This window comes from Mus caroli, unplaced genomic scaffold, assembly GCF_978045245.1.
Source record: "Mus caroli unplaced genomic scaffold, Mus_caroli_1 scaffold_15, whole genome shotgun sequence".
In the NCBI taxonomy this organism is placed as follows: domain Eukaryota; kingdom Metazoa; phylum Chordata; class Mammalia; order Rodentia; family Muridae; genus Mus; species Mus caroli.
The window spans coordinates 111,631,943-111,653,101 of NW_028227270.1; the positions used below are offsets into that span (position 1 = coordinate 111,631,943).

Sequence of the window (21,159 nt, forward strand, 5' to 3'; positions counted from 1 at the left end):
ATGAGCCCTGGCCTTCCTGCTTCATCACTCTGGTGTGTTCACAGAGTTCTGCAGGCTCTGCAGGCTCTGCTGCAGTGGGCTGTACCATTCCCCGATGCCCTGTTTTGGAAGATCCTCTGAATGAGTACATGGTAAGGGGCTTTTCACAGTGCGGTCTTCTAGTCTAACAAAGATGATTTTCTGGAGTCTTTTCATTAAGTTCAAAAGTCAGATTCTTATCTCTTATGTTTGCTGTTCTTACTGCTGTCGCTCTAAAAGGTTGACTGTAAGAAGGCTGTTTAGTGAATCTTTGTTTAGAGAGAGACAGTATTTCTACAGAAGCCTTTCTTGCATATTTCATACATGATATGCAACTTTTTTGAAAATTGTATTTTAAGGTATGTTCTTATGGGAATTCAGCATAAATTCTTTTAGTTAAAGAACCAATGCCTTTAATGTGAACAGTTAACAGTTGTCCAGTTAATCTGAATTTCTGTATATTGGGTTTTCTTAAGGCAGGGTATAGTTATATAAGCATCAAGATTGTCAGCTCAATTTTGTGATCCAATTTCTCAAGGAATTGAGAGAGGTTTTTTTTTTTTTTTTCTTTTCATTTTCTCTTTCTGTTATCTCTCTACTTGACTTGGCTGCCTTTTTGAAAAACTAGGGATTTGAGATATAATGCTTCACTATAAGATAAAAAACTGTTCTATCATTATGTTTGCTGGGTACAGACAGAACTCCTTGATGTCAGCTGGTTCAAGGCTTTTACTTTTAACATGTTTTTGATGTGTTGCATTGATTTTCATCCTGTATCTCTTCATTATAATAGGAAGTCGTCTACCATTGTAGTATTTGTTGAATGTAAAGGTGTATTTGTTACTGGATCAGTCTTTAGTAGCTCTGTGTATCCCAGTTTATCTAAAGAATAATTTTAGTTACTCTATATAGCATTGCTTTACTAGTAACAGAAATGCAAAGCTGATCCTTGCTTTTGGAAAAATAGATGATTACTTTGGAAAATTTGGACTTTCAGCTAGTGACTGAAATAATTGTTTTCCCTGAATTTCTATCTAAGATATCAAGAGCTGGCATGAAAATTCAGTGCTTTTCTTCTAAATTTGCCCATTCGTATAATAATTTAGTTCTTACCCGGTAGTGGAATTTAGTAGCCCAAGTATGTACTTCCCAAGCCAGTGCTTCCCCTCTTCATCCTGCACCCTCTTCTTAAGCTGGTCGCCCCAGATCAAGAAGATCTTGAACTATATGTAGTGCGGATGATACATACATGTGCCAGGATCTCTTACATTTATGGAGGTTGTTAGGTTAAACCCACTTACTGTTCTTTGAAATAGCTGACTATCTGACTTCTTATAAATAATCGGAGGCCCCAGCTCCAGGCTCAGATTCATCCTCTTGGTACCACTGTCTTGTTTACATGCTTGGCATTTTTCCTTTCCTCTCCACTATCCCAATTCCTCATGTTCCGAACCTCCCCTCCCTCCCCTCCTTCCCCCCTCCCTTTGTTTTGTTTCAATGACTATGAGAAGGAATTGACAGTTGAGGCAGTCACTGGTCATTAAACTTCCTCCATGGGTGGCCAATGACTAGTTTATACCCGACTGACAATTTGTTTACAAGTGTGAATAAACTTTGGCATTGAGAGCAGTCTGAAATTAGCTCAGCATGGATGAGTATTTGAGAAGAGAAGGCTTTTTGTTTCTTTTTGGTGTTTTCTTATACACAACTGTAGCTTTATTTTCAGTGTGAGCTTTGGCGATTTCTTCTAAGGAAACTGAACTGCATCTAACAAAACAAAAATTATCTTAAAATCATAATGATTATTTTGAGGTTATGAAATTTTTGTATGCCTTTATTGGCAAGTATCTTGTGGGTGGGAGGTAGTTACTACGAAATACTTAATTCTAGATAGACTCAGCAATGTAGAAGTAGCTTGTATTATAGCAACAGCTTTCTTTCTTTCTCTCTCTCTTTTTCTCTCCCGCTTTTAAGAAGGCATATTTGGAAAATGACATTTTTACCTAGATGGCAGTCTATTTTAATTAGAACTGCATTTTGTTCTTTGTCAGAGTCAGCCTGTGGGAATCACTGGGTTATAGGCTAGGGAGAAGTGGGAAGCTTTCTGCTGTCAAGTTGCCTCATGATGGAGATTTTAGAGGATGGTACTTATTTTTTATTTTAATTATTAATTTATTTGTATAAAATTTGTTTTCGTTTTTTGTTTTGTTTTTTTTTTTGGAAACAAAGTTTCATGGCACCCCTCTCTCCCTTAATAACTACACTTAAACCATGGTAAAATCTTTTTTATTTTAACTTGGGCTCTCGTTGACCTGAATGTATAGCTGAGGAGAGGCCTGAACTGTGCTGGGATTCCAGGTGAGCACCATAATAGCCAACTTGTACTTAGCTTTAAAATGTGCTTTACTGCTGGAGACCACCTTGACACTCCTGTGTGAGGAGGACGTAGTTTGGAATCATAGGTACCAGTGAGTAATACTTTCTAGGGACAGTATAGCTCCAGAAAGGACCGAGAAATAAAGTGATCTGTAAGATTACAGTGTCCTCAAAATCACACCTGAGTTTTCCTTAGGGGTTCGGCCCTTAAGAGACTATCTATGTGCCAGCTGATGGTCCTAACCTGTGCACACACTTGTAGCACTGGCTAGACTTTGAGCTAAGAACAAATAAACAAACAAACATGAGCTTGGGGGGAAATGGTAAATAAGGGTTAGGGAAGGAATTGGAGGGGAGGGAATGGTGAATAGACTTGATTAAAACACGTTCTTTGTATGAAATTCTCAAGCAGTAAAAATAAAAATGGATTAATCAAGGCAGAAAATAGCTAAGGGCTAATAGGCTCATGGGAAGGTATGAACTCCTGTTTTAGGTTTTCCTTGATTTTTAAGTTTTTATTTTGGTTCAGGGACTGGCCGGTCATAAACTAGCTGAGGATGGCCTGGAACTTCTGGTCCTGTTGTCTCCACCATCTGAGAGTTGGCTACTATTACTATGCCCAGTGTGTTTCTGAGGATGAAACCGAGCTAGGGCTTTGTACTTGCTACTGACAAGTACTCTTCCAACTGCACTATATCCTTCGTCCATTTTCTCAGTCTAACTATTAGCTTACCCAGGTTGTACGAGCTCACAGAGAAGCATAGTGGACAGTTGGCAGAAGTAGCGCCTACCTGCACTGCTTTGTGCTCTTGTGGAGTGAGTGCGGTTTTTATTTATTTATTTATTTATTTATTTATTTATTTATTTATTTATTTTTGTTTGTTTATTTATTTATTATATGTAAGTACACTGTAGCTGTCTTCAGACACTCCAGAAGAGGGCATCAGAATTCGTTACAGATGGTTATGAGCCACCATGTGGTTGCTGGGATTTGAACTCAGGACCTTTGGAAGAACAGTTGGTGCTCTTAATCGCTGAGCCATCTCACCAGCCCGCGTTTGTTTTTTTAACTTAACTATGAATAAGTGACCAATATATTAGACACATAGTTGCTGTATAAGCTTGTGGTGGACACTGAATTTACAGTTGTTTTGGAGTGCTGTGGATACCATTCTGCAGGTGTGTCTGGGTTAATGGGCAAGTCAGCTTGTCTGTGCCAGCAGCTGTAAGAGCGCCTCACGTGTGCTCACTCTTACAGTTTGAGTAGATAGTATGTTAATCCAAGTGGCGCATCTTAAAGTTGCACCTTATTTGGAATATAGTTTTCAAAAGTAGGAGGGTTACTTAAGCTCATGCTGTGATCCTAGTACTTGGGAAACTACAGCAGGAGTATGTTGAGTTTGAGGCCAGCTTTGACAACACTGAAATCCTGTGTAACCAACTAAAGAAGTGGGCTGAGCTGTTCAGAAACCAATAAAAGCAAGTATCAGAAGGAAATAAGTGTATTTTCAGTGGATGATGAATCAATAGTTTTGTTGTGAGCCGTCACTAAAGTGGTGCAAAGAACAGCCATCAGGGTTTTACCACAAACTAGAAATGTTCTGACTCACTGAGGCAGATAGGAGATATATCCATATCCAAGGAGAGGCGGGATTTTTGTTTGCCTTTTTTTTTTTTTTTGGACAGAATTTCTCTGTATAGCTATGGCTGTCCTGGAACTTTGTAGACCAGGCTGCCCTCAAACTCAACAGAGATTCACCTCCTTCTTCCTGAGTGCTGAGATTAAAGGTGTGTGTAGGCAGAAACCACTTTGTACTGTGTAGAACCCACAGCATAGGAATGAAAGGAGCTGTCTAAGGTTCCAGCTTCTGGGGGAAGATGGTAGGGATATTAGTATTAAAAGCCAATACTGATGGACATCCAGTCACCTGATCAAACTTGTAACTTCCTTCCTGAGTCAGCTCCTGCCTAGATCCTCTGCTTTGCACAGGTGCTACAGGGTGCAGACACTGAGTAGTGGATCAGATATTAACTGCCATCTTTGGGGAGCCAGCTGTCCCACAAAAGTGAATTTCTCTATGACTTTCACTCCTCTACTATGTCATGTTTGAGTAAAGCAAGGGAGATACGGATACCCTGATGAATGCTGTTAATTTAATGTCGTTCCCACATTAAATGGACTGGTGCATTTTGAGTTTTGTATATCTACTTTGTCTTCTGTTTTGGCTTTTCTGAAGTCAGTTGTGGTTCTTTATGTTAATGTCTGTGGTGATTTGACTAGGAATAGCTACCTTAGGCTCATTTGAATGCTTAGTCATCAGGGAGTGGCACTGCTTGAGAAGGATTAGGAGGTGTGGCCTTGCTGGAGGAAGTGTGTCACTGGGGGTGGGCTTTGAGGTTTCAAAAGCCCAAGCCAGATCCCATGTCATCTCCCTTATGCTCTCTGTGGATCCGGATGTAGGAATTGTCTGCTACTTCTTAAGCATCATGTCTGCTTATGTGCTGCCATGCTTCCCACCATGCTGATAACAGACCATGCTGATAACCTCTGAACTGTGAGCCAGTCTCAATTAAATGTTTTCCTTTGGTCATGGTGCCAGTGGATCAGTGTCTAAAACAATGTCTAATGATACTTTTTTTTTCAGTCCTCATTTTCTCCATTTACTGCTCCTTATATGTATACTAAAAGCAATAAATGTGTGTGTGTGTGTATGTACCAGGGTGAAAAAATATTGGTGATCAAACTCTGACCCTCATATGGTAGGGAAACATTCTGCCACTGAACTGTTTCCCTGGCTGCTCCTAACATTTTTAAGGTAGTGTCTTAGGGTTTCCATTGCTGTGAAGAGACACCATGACCAAGGCAATTCTTACAAAGGCAACCATTTAATTGAGGCTGGCTTACAGATTCTTTGGCTTAGTCCCACTATCACCATAGCAGGAAACATGGCAGTGTCCAGGCAAACATGGTTCTGGAGAAGGAGCTGAGAGTTTTGCATCTTGGTCTGAAGGCAATCAGGAGAGACTCCTTCTGCAGGCAACCAGGAAGAGGCTTTCTTCTGCACTGGGTGGAGCGTGAGCATAGGACCTCAAAGCCCACCCTGACAAAACCACACCTCCTAATAGTGCTAGTTCCCAGGCCAAGCATATTCAAACAACCACAGATGACATATCAACATATGTCAATTCTGGGTAATAGCTTAAGGTACGTTCCTATAAAGCAAGGACTTGAATGTATGGGTGTTAAGTACTCCCTTTTGTGTTATAAAATGGGCCAAGAGCATACAGTTTTATACTGATGCTTAATCTAGAGAGCACTGAGATAGATGAGTATTGTTGCTTAGTCTAGAAAGCACCGAGATAGAGGAGTACTGTTGCTTAGTCTAGAGAGCACAGAGATGAGTACTGTTGCTTAGTCTAGAGAGCACAAGCAGAGTGCTGTTCTAGACCTGTGGGTTGACATTTCTACAGTAGTAAAATGATACAGATGATATCTTTTCTCCTGCTTGGTTAGTAAGTGCGAAGGGCCGTCGCCGTGCCTGCAGTGTTGAGGCCCTGAGGTAAAGCCTTGTATGCATTCAGAGCAGTAAGTAGAGACGGCTTCAGAAAGTAGGATAATTGGTTCATAGTAAAAGTGTCGTTTGCCTGATTTTGAAGGGAAGCTGTTTTATTGTAGGGTGTTAGAATTGTAGCTTTTCCAGTAACATTTACTGTGGGAAAGGTTTTGTAAAGTAAGGTGCTCTATTTGTGTTGGTATATATCTTTTCCAAGAAGAAGCTGATGTGAAACGCGTCACATATTACACAGCTGTGAAATCAATCTCACTAGGAGTGTGAAATGAATAGTTACTGGCAGTGAGGTGGGAAGTGAGGCTCGAGGCCAGCTGCCAGCATGGCTGTCGGGGGCTGGCAGTAGGGCTGCATCCTTGTCTCAGGCTTGTCTGGCACCAGTGACTTGACCTGCTCCTTTGGGGGCGGGGGATTGATTAGGCATGGGTTCTGCGAGGTTTGAGGAAGAGTGTAGAGAGGAAGCTAAAGGTTTGTTTACAGATTGAGGACTATGGGAAATGCCATAGAGCTGAGACTTGGTAGACCAGAGGGAGGCATCACGATGGCCTTGTTCCTGTCAGGCAGAGGCAGATGGAAATGCAGAATCTGGTGATTGAATGCTCTCTGTGGCTTTTGGTTCTGGAAGTCTCTTCAGGTAAACGGTGAAGGGAAGAAAGAAGTAAGCATCTGTGGCTGGGGAGCGTGGGGCATGTGCAGGTCACGGAGCATGAGGCCCATTGGCGAGGCAGGCGTGGGAGTGCCGAGCTGCTGAATTAGGTGTGGTTCCCAGGGGGACATACAGTCAGCCAGGCCAGGGGCATTAAGGAAGATTACAGATCTGTAGCTAACTGGGAGTCTACTAGAATGTAGTCTGGACTCTAGAACTTTTTAGGGAGAAACCAGTGGGACTGTGACTGCCATTCCCTACCAGTCAGCAGTGCTGGGCTCCTTGAAGGCCTATGTAATGCAGAGGATGGCATGGTGGCTATCTTTAGCAAGTTGATTGGCCTATAGGTGTCACTTATGTGATATCTGAACCTTAGCTTAAGAGTATGTGTTAACCTCAGCTTGATGAAGATGAGTAGGCCATGAGTTTTCCCATTGCAGAGCTTCAGTCAGCTCCCTTCCCTGTTCCTGTGGCAGCTACATCTGATGGTGGGTGGTGGATGGAGACGCATTGTTTTTCTAGGTTGGAGAGCAGTTCTAGAAATTTCTTCCAGCAGTCTGATGTATGGTCGCACTAGGGCTGTTTGCCTATGGTGGTACTGTCATGATTATAAAGGATGGAGGGGTTTGATGTCTGTAGAGTGGTTGCCTCTCAAGTATTAGCCTTCCAGCAACCAGAAGTAGACAGGGAGAATTTTCCACATGCTGGGGTACTCAGCTGTTTTCTTGGTTTGCTCTCTTTAAAGAATTCCTATATGTTACTGAGTTGTGATAATAACTCATTCTGAACATTTTTTTGTGGGCTTGTCCTTTTGAAACAGTCTCACTTGTATGTAGCCTAGGCTGAACTGTACTTAATTATGTATCACAGGCTAGCTTCAAACTTTTGGTAACCCTCCTGCCCCATCTTTTGAATTATGGGACAAACTGCCATGCCTAATTTCATTCTGAACTTTAAAAATGTCCCTTTAAAAGTGACGTTTTATTTTCCATCTTTCTTCCTTGCCTAAGCATAGAACTCATGGGTCCTTCTTAACACCATCTTGTTATTTTCTTAGCCTTCTCAGTGAGAGGCAGAGTCAAATAAGTGTACCTTGCTTTAGGGTATTCCTTACAAATTTGTCGGTAGCATCTATTTCTGTCTGTGGGAAGTTGTAATAACTGTTCTATACATACATAGTGTGCATTCATATAGATAGACGCATTGTACTCTACCACCTCTGAGAGGTTTTCTCACGGTGTCTGCAGCTAATTTCTTCTTGTGGCTCAAGATGTAGCTAGCTGCTTTCAGCTCACACAGCTCAGTGTTGGATAGGTAGAAGTAACCCCGTCCTCAAGTTGGATTCATTTTGGTCAGCTTCCTTGTTTGGGGGACGAGGGCCTTTCTCAGGCCCGGGAGCAGTCACTGCTGACCCAGGACTGGGAGCAAGTACCCACCTGGCCACTCTGCCGTGTGGTGCCACTAGCGACTTGTGTTGATTCAAGCAGGAGTGATTTTTGTTTTTGTTGTTTGAGGTTTTTGCTCATCTATTAATATTTAAGAGTAAAGAAACTTACAGTATACTGTAGTGGCTTCACTTTCTCTCTTTCTAATGAATAAATCTTGTCTGCACTATATTAAGATGCTTATTTTGTGTCGTGTGCATGTGTATATGTGTGAGCATGAGAGGGTACTCCCGTGTGTCGGGAGGTCACCTTGACAGTCAGTTCTCTCCTTCCACCATTGGGTTCTGGGGATAGGCTTGGTGGCAAGCACCTTTTCACTTTCCAGCCATCTCATCGCCAAAGCATTATATTAGGTTAAAAGTTGTTATAAAATGTAATTTAGAATACTTCAAAAAAATAGAACCTCAAAATTTCTATATATAAAAATGATTTTATAATATCTGCTTTTGAGATGTTGGTTACTGTTAATTGACAGTCAGTATCTTGGGTCCAGAAAATAAGTGGAAAGTTAAATAGTTAAAAACCAAGGGAGGCCACTTCTCACCAAGTTCAAACAATACATTTATTGCCACTTTCTTTAAAATTACCAATATAATTACAAATATTCTAAATGACTTAAAAAAAAAGATTTATTTATTTATTTTTATTTATGAAAACACTGTTGCTGTCTTCAGACACACCAGAAAAGGGCACCAGATCCCATTACAGATAGTTGTGAGCCACTGTGTGGTTGCTGGGTATTGAACTCATAACTTCTGGAAGAGCAGCCAGTGCTCTTAGCTGCTGAACCATCTCACCAGCCCTCTAAACTACTTTAGAATAAAATAAAACACATGTTTTTTTTTAAGTCAGAAAGACCAGATTTCAAGAAACATCGGATTGACCCTTGATATTGGAAGAATGCCATTATAGTATGAATTTTTTTTTTTTTTTGCCGAGGAAGGTCACTTTTCACTAAGTTTAAACAATGTATTTGTTGCTAATTTCTTTAAAGTTATCAATATAGTTAAAATATTCTAAACTCAAAATGTTTTTAAGTCAGAAAGACAAGATTTCAAGAAAGCAAATAAGTGTTGACATTTGGTATTGCACGAATAATATTATTGTATGAAGCCTTTGGCTTTTTGTGACAGTTTCTCTGTGTAGCCCTGACTGTCCTGGAACTCACTCTGTAGACTAGGCTGGCCTCCAACTCATAGATTTGCCTGCCTCCACTTCCTGAGTGCTGGGATTAAAGGTGTGTACCACCACTGCCTGGCTTATTGTATGAAGCTTAGTATTTTAACTGTTTAGTAATAATTTAAAATAGATTTGTGTTCTTAAAGAGATGTTTGTGAGCTATCAGTTGTGTTCTGAGAACCAAGTCTGGGTCCCTGCAAGAGCAACAAGTTCTTTTAACTGCTGAGCCATCTCTCCAGCTCCATGTACATTTCTTTTAAAATAATTTTGAAATTATGATATAATTAAAATATATCATTTCCCCTCCTTTTTCCGCCAAATCTTCTTAGGTACCCTTCTTTGTTCTCCTTCAAATTCATGACCTATTTATTTACTTATCTTAAAGATTTATTTAATTATTACATGTAAGTACACTGTCGCTGTCTTCAGGCACACCAGAAGAGGGCATCAGATATCATTACGGATGGTTGTGAGCCACCATGTGGTTGCTGGGATTTGAACTCAGAACCTTCAGAAGAGCAGTTAGTGCTCTTAACCGCTGAGCCATCTCTCCAGCCCTTTTTTTTTTTTTTTAAATTGTTATATGCACATATTTTACATCCACAAAACACTACCAAAAGATGTTAAGGGGATTAGGGAATTTGCTATGAGATGTTCTCCTAGTAGTGTCAGAAGCTATAAGTCTCATCAACATGGCCGCCTAAACACGAGCTGAACAAGGGCAGCAACAGATGTGCTAAAGTGGACAGAGGACAAAGCTCATCCCTTTGAAAGATGGGTTCTGTGTGCTGGGACACAGAAGCCTGTCTCCTGATGGGGAGTGTCCTGTACAGTTGTGTGTCCACGTAGGGACTGCTTACTGTCTGTACACACCGGATCTCCTGTTCCACAGAAGGGCTCTTTTGTAGGAACTTACAGTTAAAAAAAAGGGTGGGGCGGGGGGACCGGATGGCAGCCTGGTAGTTGGCTTCTGAGAAGATGCCAGAGAAGCACAGTGCATTAGCATTTCATGGTCCAGCATTTTCCACATCATATATTTTTTTTTTTCTTAACTGTGAAATTTCAGCAGATTGTTATGCAAAACAGTTTTGGGTCTCTGTGTGACTGGGAAGACAGCTGTTAGTCCTAATGAGGAGTGCTAGCATTACAGTATTTCCGTTGATTGAGACCCACGGAGGGAGCAGAATGTTCCAGATCAGGCAGTGGTGTGCGGTGAGAAGGTACCATACTGTCAGCTGGAAGTACATGCTCGGCTGCTCTCCACGACAAGATAAATGAGTTTTGCTGGAGTTTGGCAGAGACGGAGGCTTTTCCAGTGAGTGGTTGTAGTTCACTAGCCTCCCTGTGGGACCCATGGTCCAAGGGTGCCTTTAAAACTACTGCCTCTTTGCCAGGTTTTTCTTTTGATGTCCTACAATACCTGTCAGGATTGTGATTTATTAAGAACCTAATGTCTTCTAGCATTTCATTAACATAGGGTCAGATGATCTTTTGTTGAGGCTTTTTTTCCCTTTGTATTAATTGAGCAAGATGCTAGCTGAAATTTAACTTGGCCAAAACCTCCTAGAATATACTGCAAACAGAAGTCAGTGGATATCTTTACCTCATGCTTTTCAAATCTCTAGCAGTATAAAAAAGATTTTTAAATGTTCCTGAAACCTTTGCTACACTTCATTTAAAGTCAGGCCCTATGCTGTTATTTACTTAAGTAAAGAATCTCTGGGGTTGCAGGGGGCATGGCTTCAGTTCCCGCACTCACATGGCAGCTCACAGCTCACTGTGATACTAGTTCTAGGAGATCTGATACCCTCGCACAGACATACACACAGACAGAACACCAATGCAGATAAAATAAAATTAATCATCAGATAATACAGAGAGGTCAGTCATGATTTACAGGTGTGTCTATATGTCTCTTTCTCCCGGTATCATATATTTCTGTGTATTGTGTGTTGTTTATGCCCCATCCAGACATAGTGCAGTGTTTCTAACGCAGGTGGTTTTGCAAGTCATTGATTGTCACATGTAGGGAGGAGGTACCCACTGGCATCAGACGAATGGAAGGAGGAAAGCTGCTGTACTTCTCAGTGTCCAGCATACCCACCCTCAGACGGTAATTCCACCCAGTGCCAGTTGTAGTTGAGTACTTTGGCACGGGCAAAATTGTGTTGCTGATGTCAGTGCCATGGCAAAGCTTGTCTTGCATAAGACAAGGTGTATTAATGTGAAAATAGTTTTGCACACCCAGTATTTGTCCTGGTTGTGTTCTGGGCCTCAGTGGTGTGCCGTAGTTTTTGTCAGGTCTTGTTGAAAACCTTTTGGTTCTTAGTAGCTACACTGGTGGTGGTGTTTAAAATCCTTGATTAATGTAGTAGAACTTAAGACTTAATTAGAACTTAGCTGTGCCTATTCAGATTAATAGAGTTTTCATAAGTTGGACCTAGTGACTGATTAGATTCCTATAATGAGCCTCAATAGAACATGAAATCACATCTTGGTACAGATTGTGGGACAGGACCAAGTGTCATTTAAATTGGAATATCTGAGTTCCAAGTAGTTAATGTGTGTAAATTTAGGATACAGAAACAAAGCTTTTTTTTTTTTTTTTTTTTTTTTCTTTCCAAATTAATGGTTTGTGGGAATAAAAAGACATCGTAACTAAGCTTACCTGATTGTCATCTTGTATGGTAATATGTGAGTGGTGAGCCTTCACATGGAAGGGATGGCCCTGGGTTTTGTGTCAGTGGAAGACAGCTGTAGAGGCAAGGATAGAGTCTTGAGAGACTCTTGCATTGGCATCTTTGAATCTGCTGATTTGCTCTTCACCTTAGTTTTTGAGACCAATTCTTTCACTGAATCTGGAGTTCACAGATTTCAGAAGACTTGGTGGTTAGCATTCCAGGAATCCTCCAGTCTCTGCCCTCTCAGCCCTAGGACTACACACTGCCATGCCTGGCTTTTTATATGGGATCCGGGGACTGAACTTGGGACCTAGTGCTTGTGTGGCAAATATTTTACTGACAGAGCTATCTCATGAGTGTATCTTACTTGGAAAAAATGTCAGTTGAACTTTGCCACTTGTGAATTACCCAGTGTTTTCCATAACTCGTGTGCTTTGATTGAATTGGAAGTTATAGTTTGAGTAGATTTAGTTATTTAATTCATCCCACCAGACTTAAATATATAGACATTTGGCAGGCTGTTTAATCTATATTTTTCTAGTAATGTCTTGCTGGGCTGTCGAGGATGATAGGACAGAGTAGACAGTGCATTCTCCTCCTCTATTGGCACGGAAAGCAGGGGTCTTTATTTAACATATTTACAAGGAGAGTTTAAGAAATAGACGCAGGCTTGCAGAGTAGAGGACACTATAAATGTGCACATCCCCAATCTCCTTGCCCTCTGTTGCTCCCTCTGGATGCAAAACTTTGTTTACTGTGGGAGGGCGTTTGGTACATCCTGAACTCTAACTGATGATGTGTCTAACCTTTACCTGTAGCACTGTGACCTCTGCTGTGTTCACTGTGGGAGACAACGTCGTTTCAGGCAGTGATGACCGCACAGTAAAAGTCTGGGATTTAAAAAATATGAGATCTCCAATTGCGACAATTCGTACAGACTCTGCCATTAATAGGTAAGGGTTGATTGTAATTTATTGTCTTGTTTGGGCATACAGCTTTTGGGAAGAGAGTTCAACCTCCTGGGGAAATATATTTTATTCTCTTCTTATGTGATTTCAGTATCTGTAACAACTTAAACTTACTCAGTGTGTAGTATGGCAGTGTAGAAAGACAAGAGTTGGAAAAGACCTTTGGTAGCCACTTGTTTTAGGGCTTTGTTAACTGAGAGGCTCTGTGTGCTATAGGACTGACTATCTGTGTTGTACGTGTGTGTGGAGTCACTTGTGATCTGGCAGTTAAGTGTTCCTTGAGCTCTTGTCCTGTGTCATAGGCAGACTTCCCATGTGGTTTACTCATTTAGTTTGTCTTGAAATGTGAATTATTTTCTGTAAATTGAAAATACTACACTGTCAGTTTTATACAAACTTGTTTCTATGTCTTCTTTGTAGGATCAATGTATGTGTTGGCCAAAAAATCATAGCCCTCCCCCATGACAACCGGCAAGTGCGATTGTTTGATATGTCGGGAGTGAGGCTAGCACGGCTTCCCCGGAGCAGCCGACAGGTATTGGTTACAGTGTGTTCGTTATGAACAGCAAAGGAGAATTTGTAGTATCAGTGGTGCCTCAGAGAAATACAAACAGACCACATTAATCTATTTAGAAGACATTAAAATTAACTTTAGCAAGTGTTTCATGAGATGATGAGCTAGTCTTAGATTGGTGGGAACTCCTGGAGATGGGATACCTACCTCTGCCTCCGACCAGAGAAACATCTTCCTATGGTGGGGTTTCACCAGAAATAGAAACTGTTTTCCGTATAAGTTAGGGAATTATTCCTTGCTACCATCAGACGTGAGATACAGGAGTTTGGTGGATGCTTTTGCCTGTTCTGTTCATCTCATCCCCTAGTGCCTGCATTCATGGCTCCAGTTTAGCCCAGCAGGATCAGAATGTTTCCAAGGAACACCTAGCCCTGGTGCCTTAAAGCAGGCCCTTGGATGACTTCTTGATGCTCTGTGAAGTGGGGGCTGGGGCCTCAGCGTATACTATGTGGGTTAGGGCTGGGGCCTCAGCTTATACTATGTGGGTTAGGGGCTGGGGCCTCACCTTGTAGTATGTGGGTTAGGGGCTGGGGCCTCAGCGTATACTATGTGGGTTAGGGGCTGGGGCCTCAGCTTGTAGTATGTGAGTTGATAAGTAGTGGAGGCAGAGTTCTTTTCTTTTGGCTGCGTGCTTAACTGAGATCCCAAAGCACAGTATCTTAGTTGGGGTTACCATTGTTGTGATGAAACACCAAGACCAAACCAACTTGGGGAGGAAAGGTTTTATTTGGCTTGTATTCCATATCACTGTTCATCATGGAAGGAAGTCAGGACAGGAATTCAAGCAGGACAGGAACCTAAGGGCAGGAGCTGATGTAGAGGCCATGAAGGGGTACTGCCTCCTGGCTTGTTCCTCAGGACTTGTTCAGCTCAGGTTTCTTAGAGAACCTAGGACAAGCAGCCCAGGGGGGAACCACCCAAACCCTGCTGGACGACTTCAGCTCAATCGCTAAGAAAGACAATGAGCTGTGTCTTATGGAGACATTTTCTCAGATCAATCGGCTTCCTTCTTTCAGATGGCTCTTGTCAAGTGTTATGTCAAGTTGACATAAGCTAGCCAGGACACTAGTCATTCTGCTCTTTTTCCCTTTGGCTCATAACTGAATTCTACTGTAAGGTCTGATGAGTCAGCCAGTATGGTCTGTTAGTGGATCTGTTCCCTGGTCCCTCCAGCTCACTTGTCTGTTTGCACATACACGCATCCTTTGAGCATTGCTTGCATACCTTACAACATTCATCTGTTGCTGCCTGTTGGCTGTATTTCTTTTGATTTCTCCATGTTGATTGACTCCCACTTCATCACGTAATACTTCAGAGTACAGTTCACAAGCCAGCTCTGGACCAGTGTGTCCTGCAAACACTGAACACTAGGATGAGTTTGGAGAGCAGTGTGTAGAGTACCCATGGTGGGATAGTAGCTGCCAGCATGGCACCCGTTCTCTCTGGATGGCACACTAGTTTCCAAGCATGGCAGTCCTTCCAGCAGCGATGTCTCAGCCACTCTGTTACCAGTCACAACAGTACGCTGCCTAGGTTAATGTGATCTTTTGGTTCTTTGAGCACACACTGTAGGGAGATGCTCATCAAAGAAGAGTGAAAACATTTCATTTTCCTACAAGGTCACAAAGTGCCTGCCCACCAAAAGGTTTTACTTTTTTTTTTTTTTGGATTGTTTGATTTAATTGTTTTATTTATATCCCAAATCTTGTCCCCCCTCCCAGAGTTCTTTACCCCATCTCCTCTCCCCTTTGCCTCTGAGAGGGTACCCTCCCCCCCCTGGCTAGAATCCCCCTTTCCTGGGACATCAACCATCCTCTACAGGATTGGCACATTCTCTCCCACTGAGGCCAGACAAAGCAGTTCTCTGCTACATATGTGCCTGGGGCCTCAGACCAACCCATGCATACTCTTTGGTTGGTGGCTTAGTCTCTGGGACCTCCCAGGGGTCCAGGTTAGTTGGCACTGTTGGTCTTTCTATGGGGTTGCCATCCCCTTCAGCTCCTTCAATCCTTCCCCTAACTCTTCCATAGGAGTCCCTGACCACAGTCCGATGTTTGGCTGTAAGTATCTGCCTCAGTCTCAGTCAGCTGCTGGTAGAACCTCTTAGGACAGTCATGTTAAGCTCCTGTCTGCAAGCACAACATGGCATCAGCAATAGTGTTGGGGTTTGGTGCCTGCCCATGGGATGGATCCCAAGTTGGGCTGGTCACTGGTTGGCCATTTCTTCAATCTCTGTTCCATTTTCGTCCCTGTATTTCTTTTAGACAGGAACAGTTCTTTTAGACAGGAACAGTTGTGGGTCAGATATTTTGAAGGTAGGTGGGTAGCCCCATCCTGCTACTGGGGACCCTGTTTCACTACTGGAGGTGGTCTCTTCAGGTTCTATTTCCTCAGTGTTAGGCATTTTGGGTAAGGTCCTAGGAGCCTCTCATATACCAGGTCTCTGGGATTTTCTAGAGGTTCCCCCATACTCCCTGTCCCCCACCACTGGCAGCCGCACATTTCTATTCATTCTCCTAGCCCTCTCAGCTTCTGTCTTGTCTTCCCCCATACCTCATCCTACCCTCCTTTTCCCCTATCCCTTCCCTCTCCCACCGAAGTCCCTCCCTTCTGCCTCCCATGATTATTTTGTTCTCCCTTCTAAGTGGGATTTAAGCACTTCTTGTTTAACTTCTTAGGGTCTGTGGGAGTATTCTGCACTTTTTAGTTAATACCTACTTATCAATGAGTACATACCATACCATGCATGTCCTTTTGGGTCTAGGCTACCTCACTCTGGATGAGTGCCTGCAAAATTTGTTGTCCTCGTTTTTAATAGCTGAATAGTATTGTATTGTGTAAATGAACCACATTTTCTGTATCCATTATTTGATTGAGGGACATCTGGGTTGCTTTCAGTTTATGGCTATTACAAGTAAGGCTGCAATGAAAATAGTGGTTTGTGGTATGGTGGAACATCTTTTCAGTATATGCCCAAGAGCGGTATACCAGGTCTTCAGGTAGAACTCTTTCCTTTTCTGAGGAACTGTTAGATGGATTTCCAGAGTGGTTGTACAAGTTTGCAATCCCACCAGCAATGGAGGAGTGTTCCTCTTTCTCCACATCCTCTCCAACTTCTGCTGTTTCTTGAGTTTTTCATCTTAGACATTCTGTGATTGGTGTGAGGTGGAATTTTAGGGTTGTTTTGATTTGCATTTCCCTGCTAACTAAGTATGCTATACATTTCTTTAAGTGCTTCTCTGCCATTCAAGATTCCTCTGTTGTGAATTCTCTTTTTAGCTCTTTACCTCACTTTTTAATTCATTTATTGGGTTTTTGGAGTCTAACTTACTGAGTTCTTCATATATTTTGAATATTAGCCTTTTGTTGGATATAAGGTTAGTGAAGATCTTTTCCCAATCTGTAGGTTGTTGTTTTGTAATCTTACTAAAATCAGGGATAAGACAAGGTTGCCCACTTTCCCTATCTAATCAAATACATCTTCCTATACTTGAAGTTCTAGCTAGAGCAGTAAGACAACAGAAGGATATCAAAGGGATACAAATTAGAAAGAAGAAGTCAAGCTATCACTGTTTGTAGATGATATGATAGTATACTTAAGCAACCCCAAATTCTGCCAGAGAACTCCTATATAAACAACTTGAGCAAAGTGGCTGGATATAAAATTAAATCAAACAAATCAGTAGCCTTCCTTTATACAAATAATAAATGGGCTGAGAAAGAAATTAGAGAAATGACACCCTTCACAATTGCCAGAAATTCTATAAAATATCTTGGTGTAACACTAATCAAGCAAGTGAAAGATCTGTATGACAAGAACTTCAAGTCCCTGTAGAAAGAAACTGAAGCTTGTTTTCTTCACTACTGGGTTTCAAACCTGGAGTTCTCACTCCTGCTAAGTATTTGTTCTACCACTGAGTCACAGTGTTGTATTAAGTTGCCTGGCCTGGCATCAACTTGGAACCTCCTCCCTGAGCCTGCTAAAGTAGCTAGATTATAGGTGTGCATGCCACATGTCCAGTTGAAAAGACAGCAACTTTAAAATGTTTTATTTTGGGGATAGTGTAGGATGCATGCTATGAGGACTGTTAAGAGCTGCAGGGACAAAAGGTCCTGAGGTCCAGTGCTTTCTGATCTGTAGGTTTGCAGATATGATGGGATCCTTGTGGCTTTTAATGAAAGAATGCCTGTTGTGACTATCCACAGTAGTGTTGAGTAGCTCAGCTCTGTGTTAGTGGATCATCCCCTTCTCTGGGTACTTGATGCTGTGACCACATGATGTGCAGACATTCCCCTTTCCTCTTCAGTGACTCTTGTCAAACAAGTGTGGCTCTCAGCTACTCCCTTAGTAGCTCTTAGCCAAATGGCCGTTTCCTTTTACCCATTTGTCCAGTACCTATTTTCAGTATTCTGTGAAAATACTCTACACTTATCTTTTAAGTAGTTCTGTACTAAGGCATGGCTTTATTGCCAACTAATGGATGTAGATGTGATTTCTTCCTTTTCTTTAAAAAACGAAAACAAACTCTTAGCAAATAATCAATGAAAGACACCTTCATAATAGACCTGTCACACAGATTTTTTTTTTTTAATAGTTAGGTTTTTGCAGCATGGTTGAGTTCCCTGTATGTATAAACATTATTTATATTGAATGTTTTTACAGTAGAACATCTTATCCTGCCCTTGCTAAGTAGTTCTTTTACTTGATAAATACCTGTCAGTTTCACTCAATTCTTATGCTGTATTGTATAATAACCATAGCACATTAGAGCTATTGCATTAATTTATGGGTAATTCCTGATGTGTAGTGTTTAGACATTCTGAGTGTTAGGCATTATTTAACTGCTCAAATATTTATGTCTACACAGTGTATCACACTGTAAGTTTTGTAAACTATTTTGTAGTAATTTCCTCCAACATTTTGATATTTAATTAGAAATTCTGAGGGTTAAATCATTTCTTATTTTTGTTTCATCTTGTATCACATGTATATTTAGTTTTTTTATTATTGGAAGTATTTACTAAATGATATTTGAGTGAATTTGGTTTTGTGTCTGAAAATGTGTCTTCTAGCTTCATTTGTTCATTTAAAAATTTCAAAGTGATCATCTTTGTGTGTATGATTACAAGCTTATTCATTTTCTCAAAAGACTAGTTATGACTTTTGGTATGCGCTCGCCCCATTCACTCACCCATTCCAGTGGTACACAGTGCTCTAGCTTGGTTCTGAAAGCCTTTACCATGCATGTGTAGTAGGTTTTGGCTCCCTTGAGTTACAGGTGCTTACATTACATTATTCATTTAAGGAATGTAGCTATCATGGTGCAAGTGTTCAATTTTGTTTCAGAAATAATGCATTAATTTTGTTTTGTGTGTTCCTTCCTAGGGTCACAGACGAATGGTGTGCTGCTCAGCGTGGAGTGAAGACCACCCCATATGCAATCTATTTACCTGTGGGTTCGATAGGCAAGCTATTGGGTGGAACATCAATATTCCTGCATTGTTACAAGAAAAATAAGTCACTGATGTTCTTAGCTCCAAGTTTGCCATGGACTTTTGATTCATGCAGGCTCTTCTGCATATTAATCAGCCATTATAGTGAGAGTTTGACCCTGGGAAGGGTGCCTTGTACATGTTCTTTTCACATTGTGCCCAGCTTGCATGAAGTGTACAGAGAGATGTGTGATTCTGTTTTTTATTTTTGTCTTGTGTATAATGGCATCCTCTGGTCAGTAGAAGTGAAGCTCACCTCCATGTAGCATACAGAATGCTTTGCGTTGTTGAAGCTGACAGATGAGCAGTAGGGCATTACATGACATTGTATGGATCAAATGTGAACTGTGTATCTGTTGTGAGGCACAGACAGTCTGTTACATTGTCTGGAGTATAACTATACATAACTACCTTGTCCTGGGAAGACTGCAGAGCTCATTTGCATTGGCTAGCACGAGGCAGGGCTGACAGATTTCATACTTACTTGGTTTATGTGAAGTTGTAGAATGTGCTGTTGTGTAATTTCATTTCAACTCTTGACTTCTGTTCCCGTTCTGTAAAGTAACCTGGATTTGCAACGTTTTGTGCAGAATTTCTTTTGAGAAGAAAATGTTTCTGCTATTTTGTAGAAAATGATTTCAATCTCTTGAGGTCTCATACAAGCAAATTTTAAAATATGATTATTCTAATCACTGATTTTAGACATTAAACAGAATTCAAAGCACTTTAATTTATAGCTGTGGTTATAAACAGTTTTTAGAAGTTTCAAATGATTTATCCATTGAATGTGACTTGATCTTTATACAAAGGCCCTTCTACCTGAAGACAAAATATTATTTATTTTCTACATCTTTGGTTTTCATATTTCTAAATGGGTTCACTTCCTTGGTGGTGTTTGGAGAGCCAAGAATGCAAATAAATGAGCACTACCTCAAAATAAATATTGGGAAACCTTTGGAGTCTCACTGCTGCATGGATAAAGCACTTGATTTAAAGCTGGACTATTGAATTCAAGGTAGAGGGCAAGAAAGACAACCGTACCCTATGTACCTTGAAGGTGAAAGGCTCTCTAGGTAGCCTGTGAAGGTGATAGCCATGGCAGATAGTTATATAGGCAAGCAGAATGGCTTGTCTTGAACAGCTTGGCTACCTCTCAGTGCCAGTCTTTCTACTGCACGAGTGAGCCTTTCGTCTCTCCTTCTAGAGATCACTGTTCATCTGATGTTTGTGTTTCATACAGAGTTACAGTTTTGATAAAGAGACATCTCAGTTACTGCCCCTAAGGCATTAATCCTTTCCATACCGCCCTATGGAGAGTGACCATTTAGGGAGAAGAGAAGAGGTAATACACTGTTATGGTTACCTCACCTACCCCCCATCCCCCAACCCCTGGCTTTCTCGTTGGGTGGCATAGGAGGGCACCTGAACTCTAGTAAGTGGTAGGAAGTTTGGTATAAGATGTATAATATGCATAGAACATTTGGGTGGCACTTTCCAGGAGTGAGAACTTGGTTATTGACATCTTTGATTTGGGCACCAAAGTTGCTGATCTTAAGAACTTCGTATCTGACTCGTTAGAAAGATTCTTTGAGTAATTTTGTTTTTGCAACTTTAAAAAAAAAAAAAAGGTTGTATTTTTAAAGTCTGACCATTTCTGATCACGAGTCTCACCATGGTGTATTTGAGAGCTGAGTCCGGCTGGTCACGGTAGTTGATTAAAATGTTAGAGCCAGCTCTGGCTGTCTTGAATGTATTTTGCTTGATGGTGGAGTACTGTGTGATGATGATCCTGTGGACTGCTTGACTTTACAGCCACGCAGGGTTTCCATACCCCTCCATTCCACTCTGTTCACAGAGTTGTTCATGTCAGTGGCAAGCCATGTTCTTATGTTCTTTGCATCTTAATCCCAAAGTCTAGGTATAGTTAGGAACATTGAAAAAATGTATGCAAATACAAACAGCAAAATCAAACATAAGACCTACCAGACACAGCTTTGGAGCTTTAAAAAGTCTTTATTGGTGATCATCGACTTGTATACAAACTAGTGTCCTTCGCTGCCAATGGCTGCTTATTTTCTTTGGCTAACTGGAGGGACTAGCCTCTGACATAGGAATGAGGCTCCCCATGCATTTCCACGAGGGCAGAAGACCCTGATGGTGCTCGATGAGAGTGCTCAGCAGCAGGGTGTGACTTACATTAACTGCTGCTT

The 21,159-nt window shown here is 41.3% G+C and overlaps 1 protein-coding gene across 3 annotated transcripts in view; it reads left to right on the forward strand.

Moving 5' to 3' along the window:
* Positions 1 to 20,591, forward strand: part of Wdr37 (WD repeat domain 37) — a 64,671-nt gene extending 44,080 nt beyond the window's left edge. For all 3 annotated transcript variants that reach the window (XM_029468304.2, XM_021180364.2, XM_021180365.3), the window contains 3 exons: positions 12,733 to 12,867; positions 13,303 to 13,417; positions 18,843 to 20,591. In XM_029468304.2, coding sequence (XP_029324164.1) covers positions 12,733 to 12,867; positions 13,303 to 13,417; positions 18,843 to 18,974 — 382 coding nt within the window. In that variant the 3' untranslated portion in view covers positions 18,975 to 20,591. The remainder of the gene's footprint in view (positions 1 to 12,732; positions 12,868 to 13,302; positions 13,418 to 18,842) is intronic.
* The last annotated feature ends 568 nt before the right edge of the window (positions 20,592 to 21,159 follow it).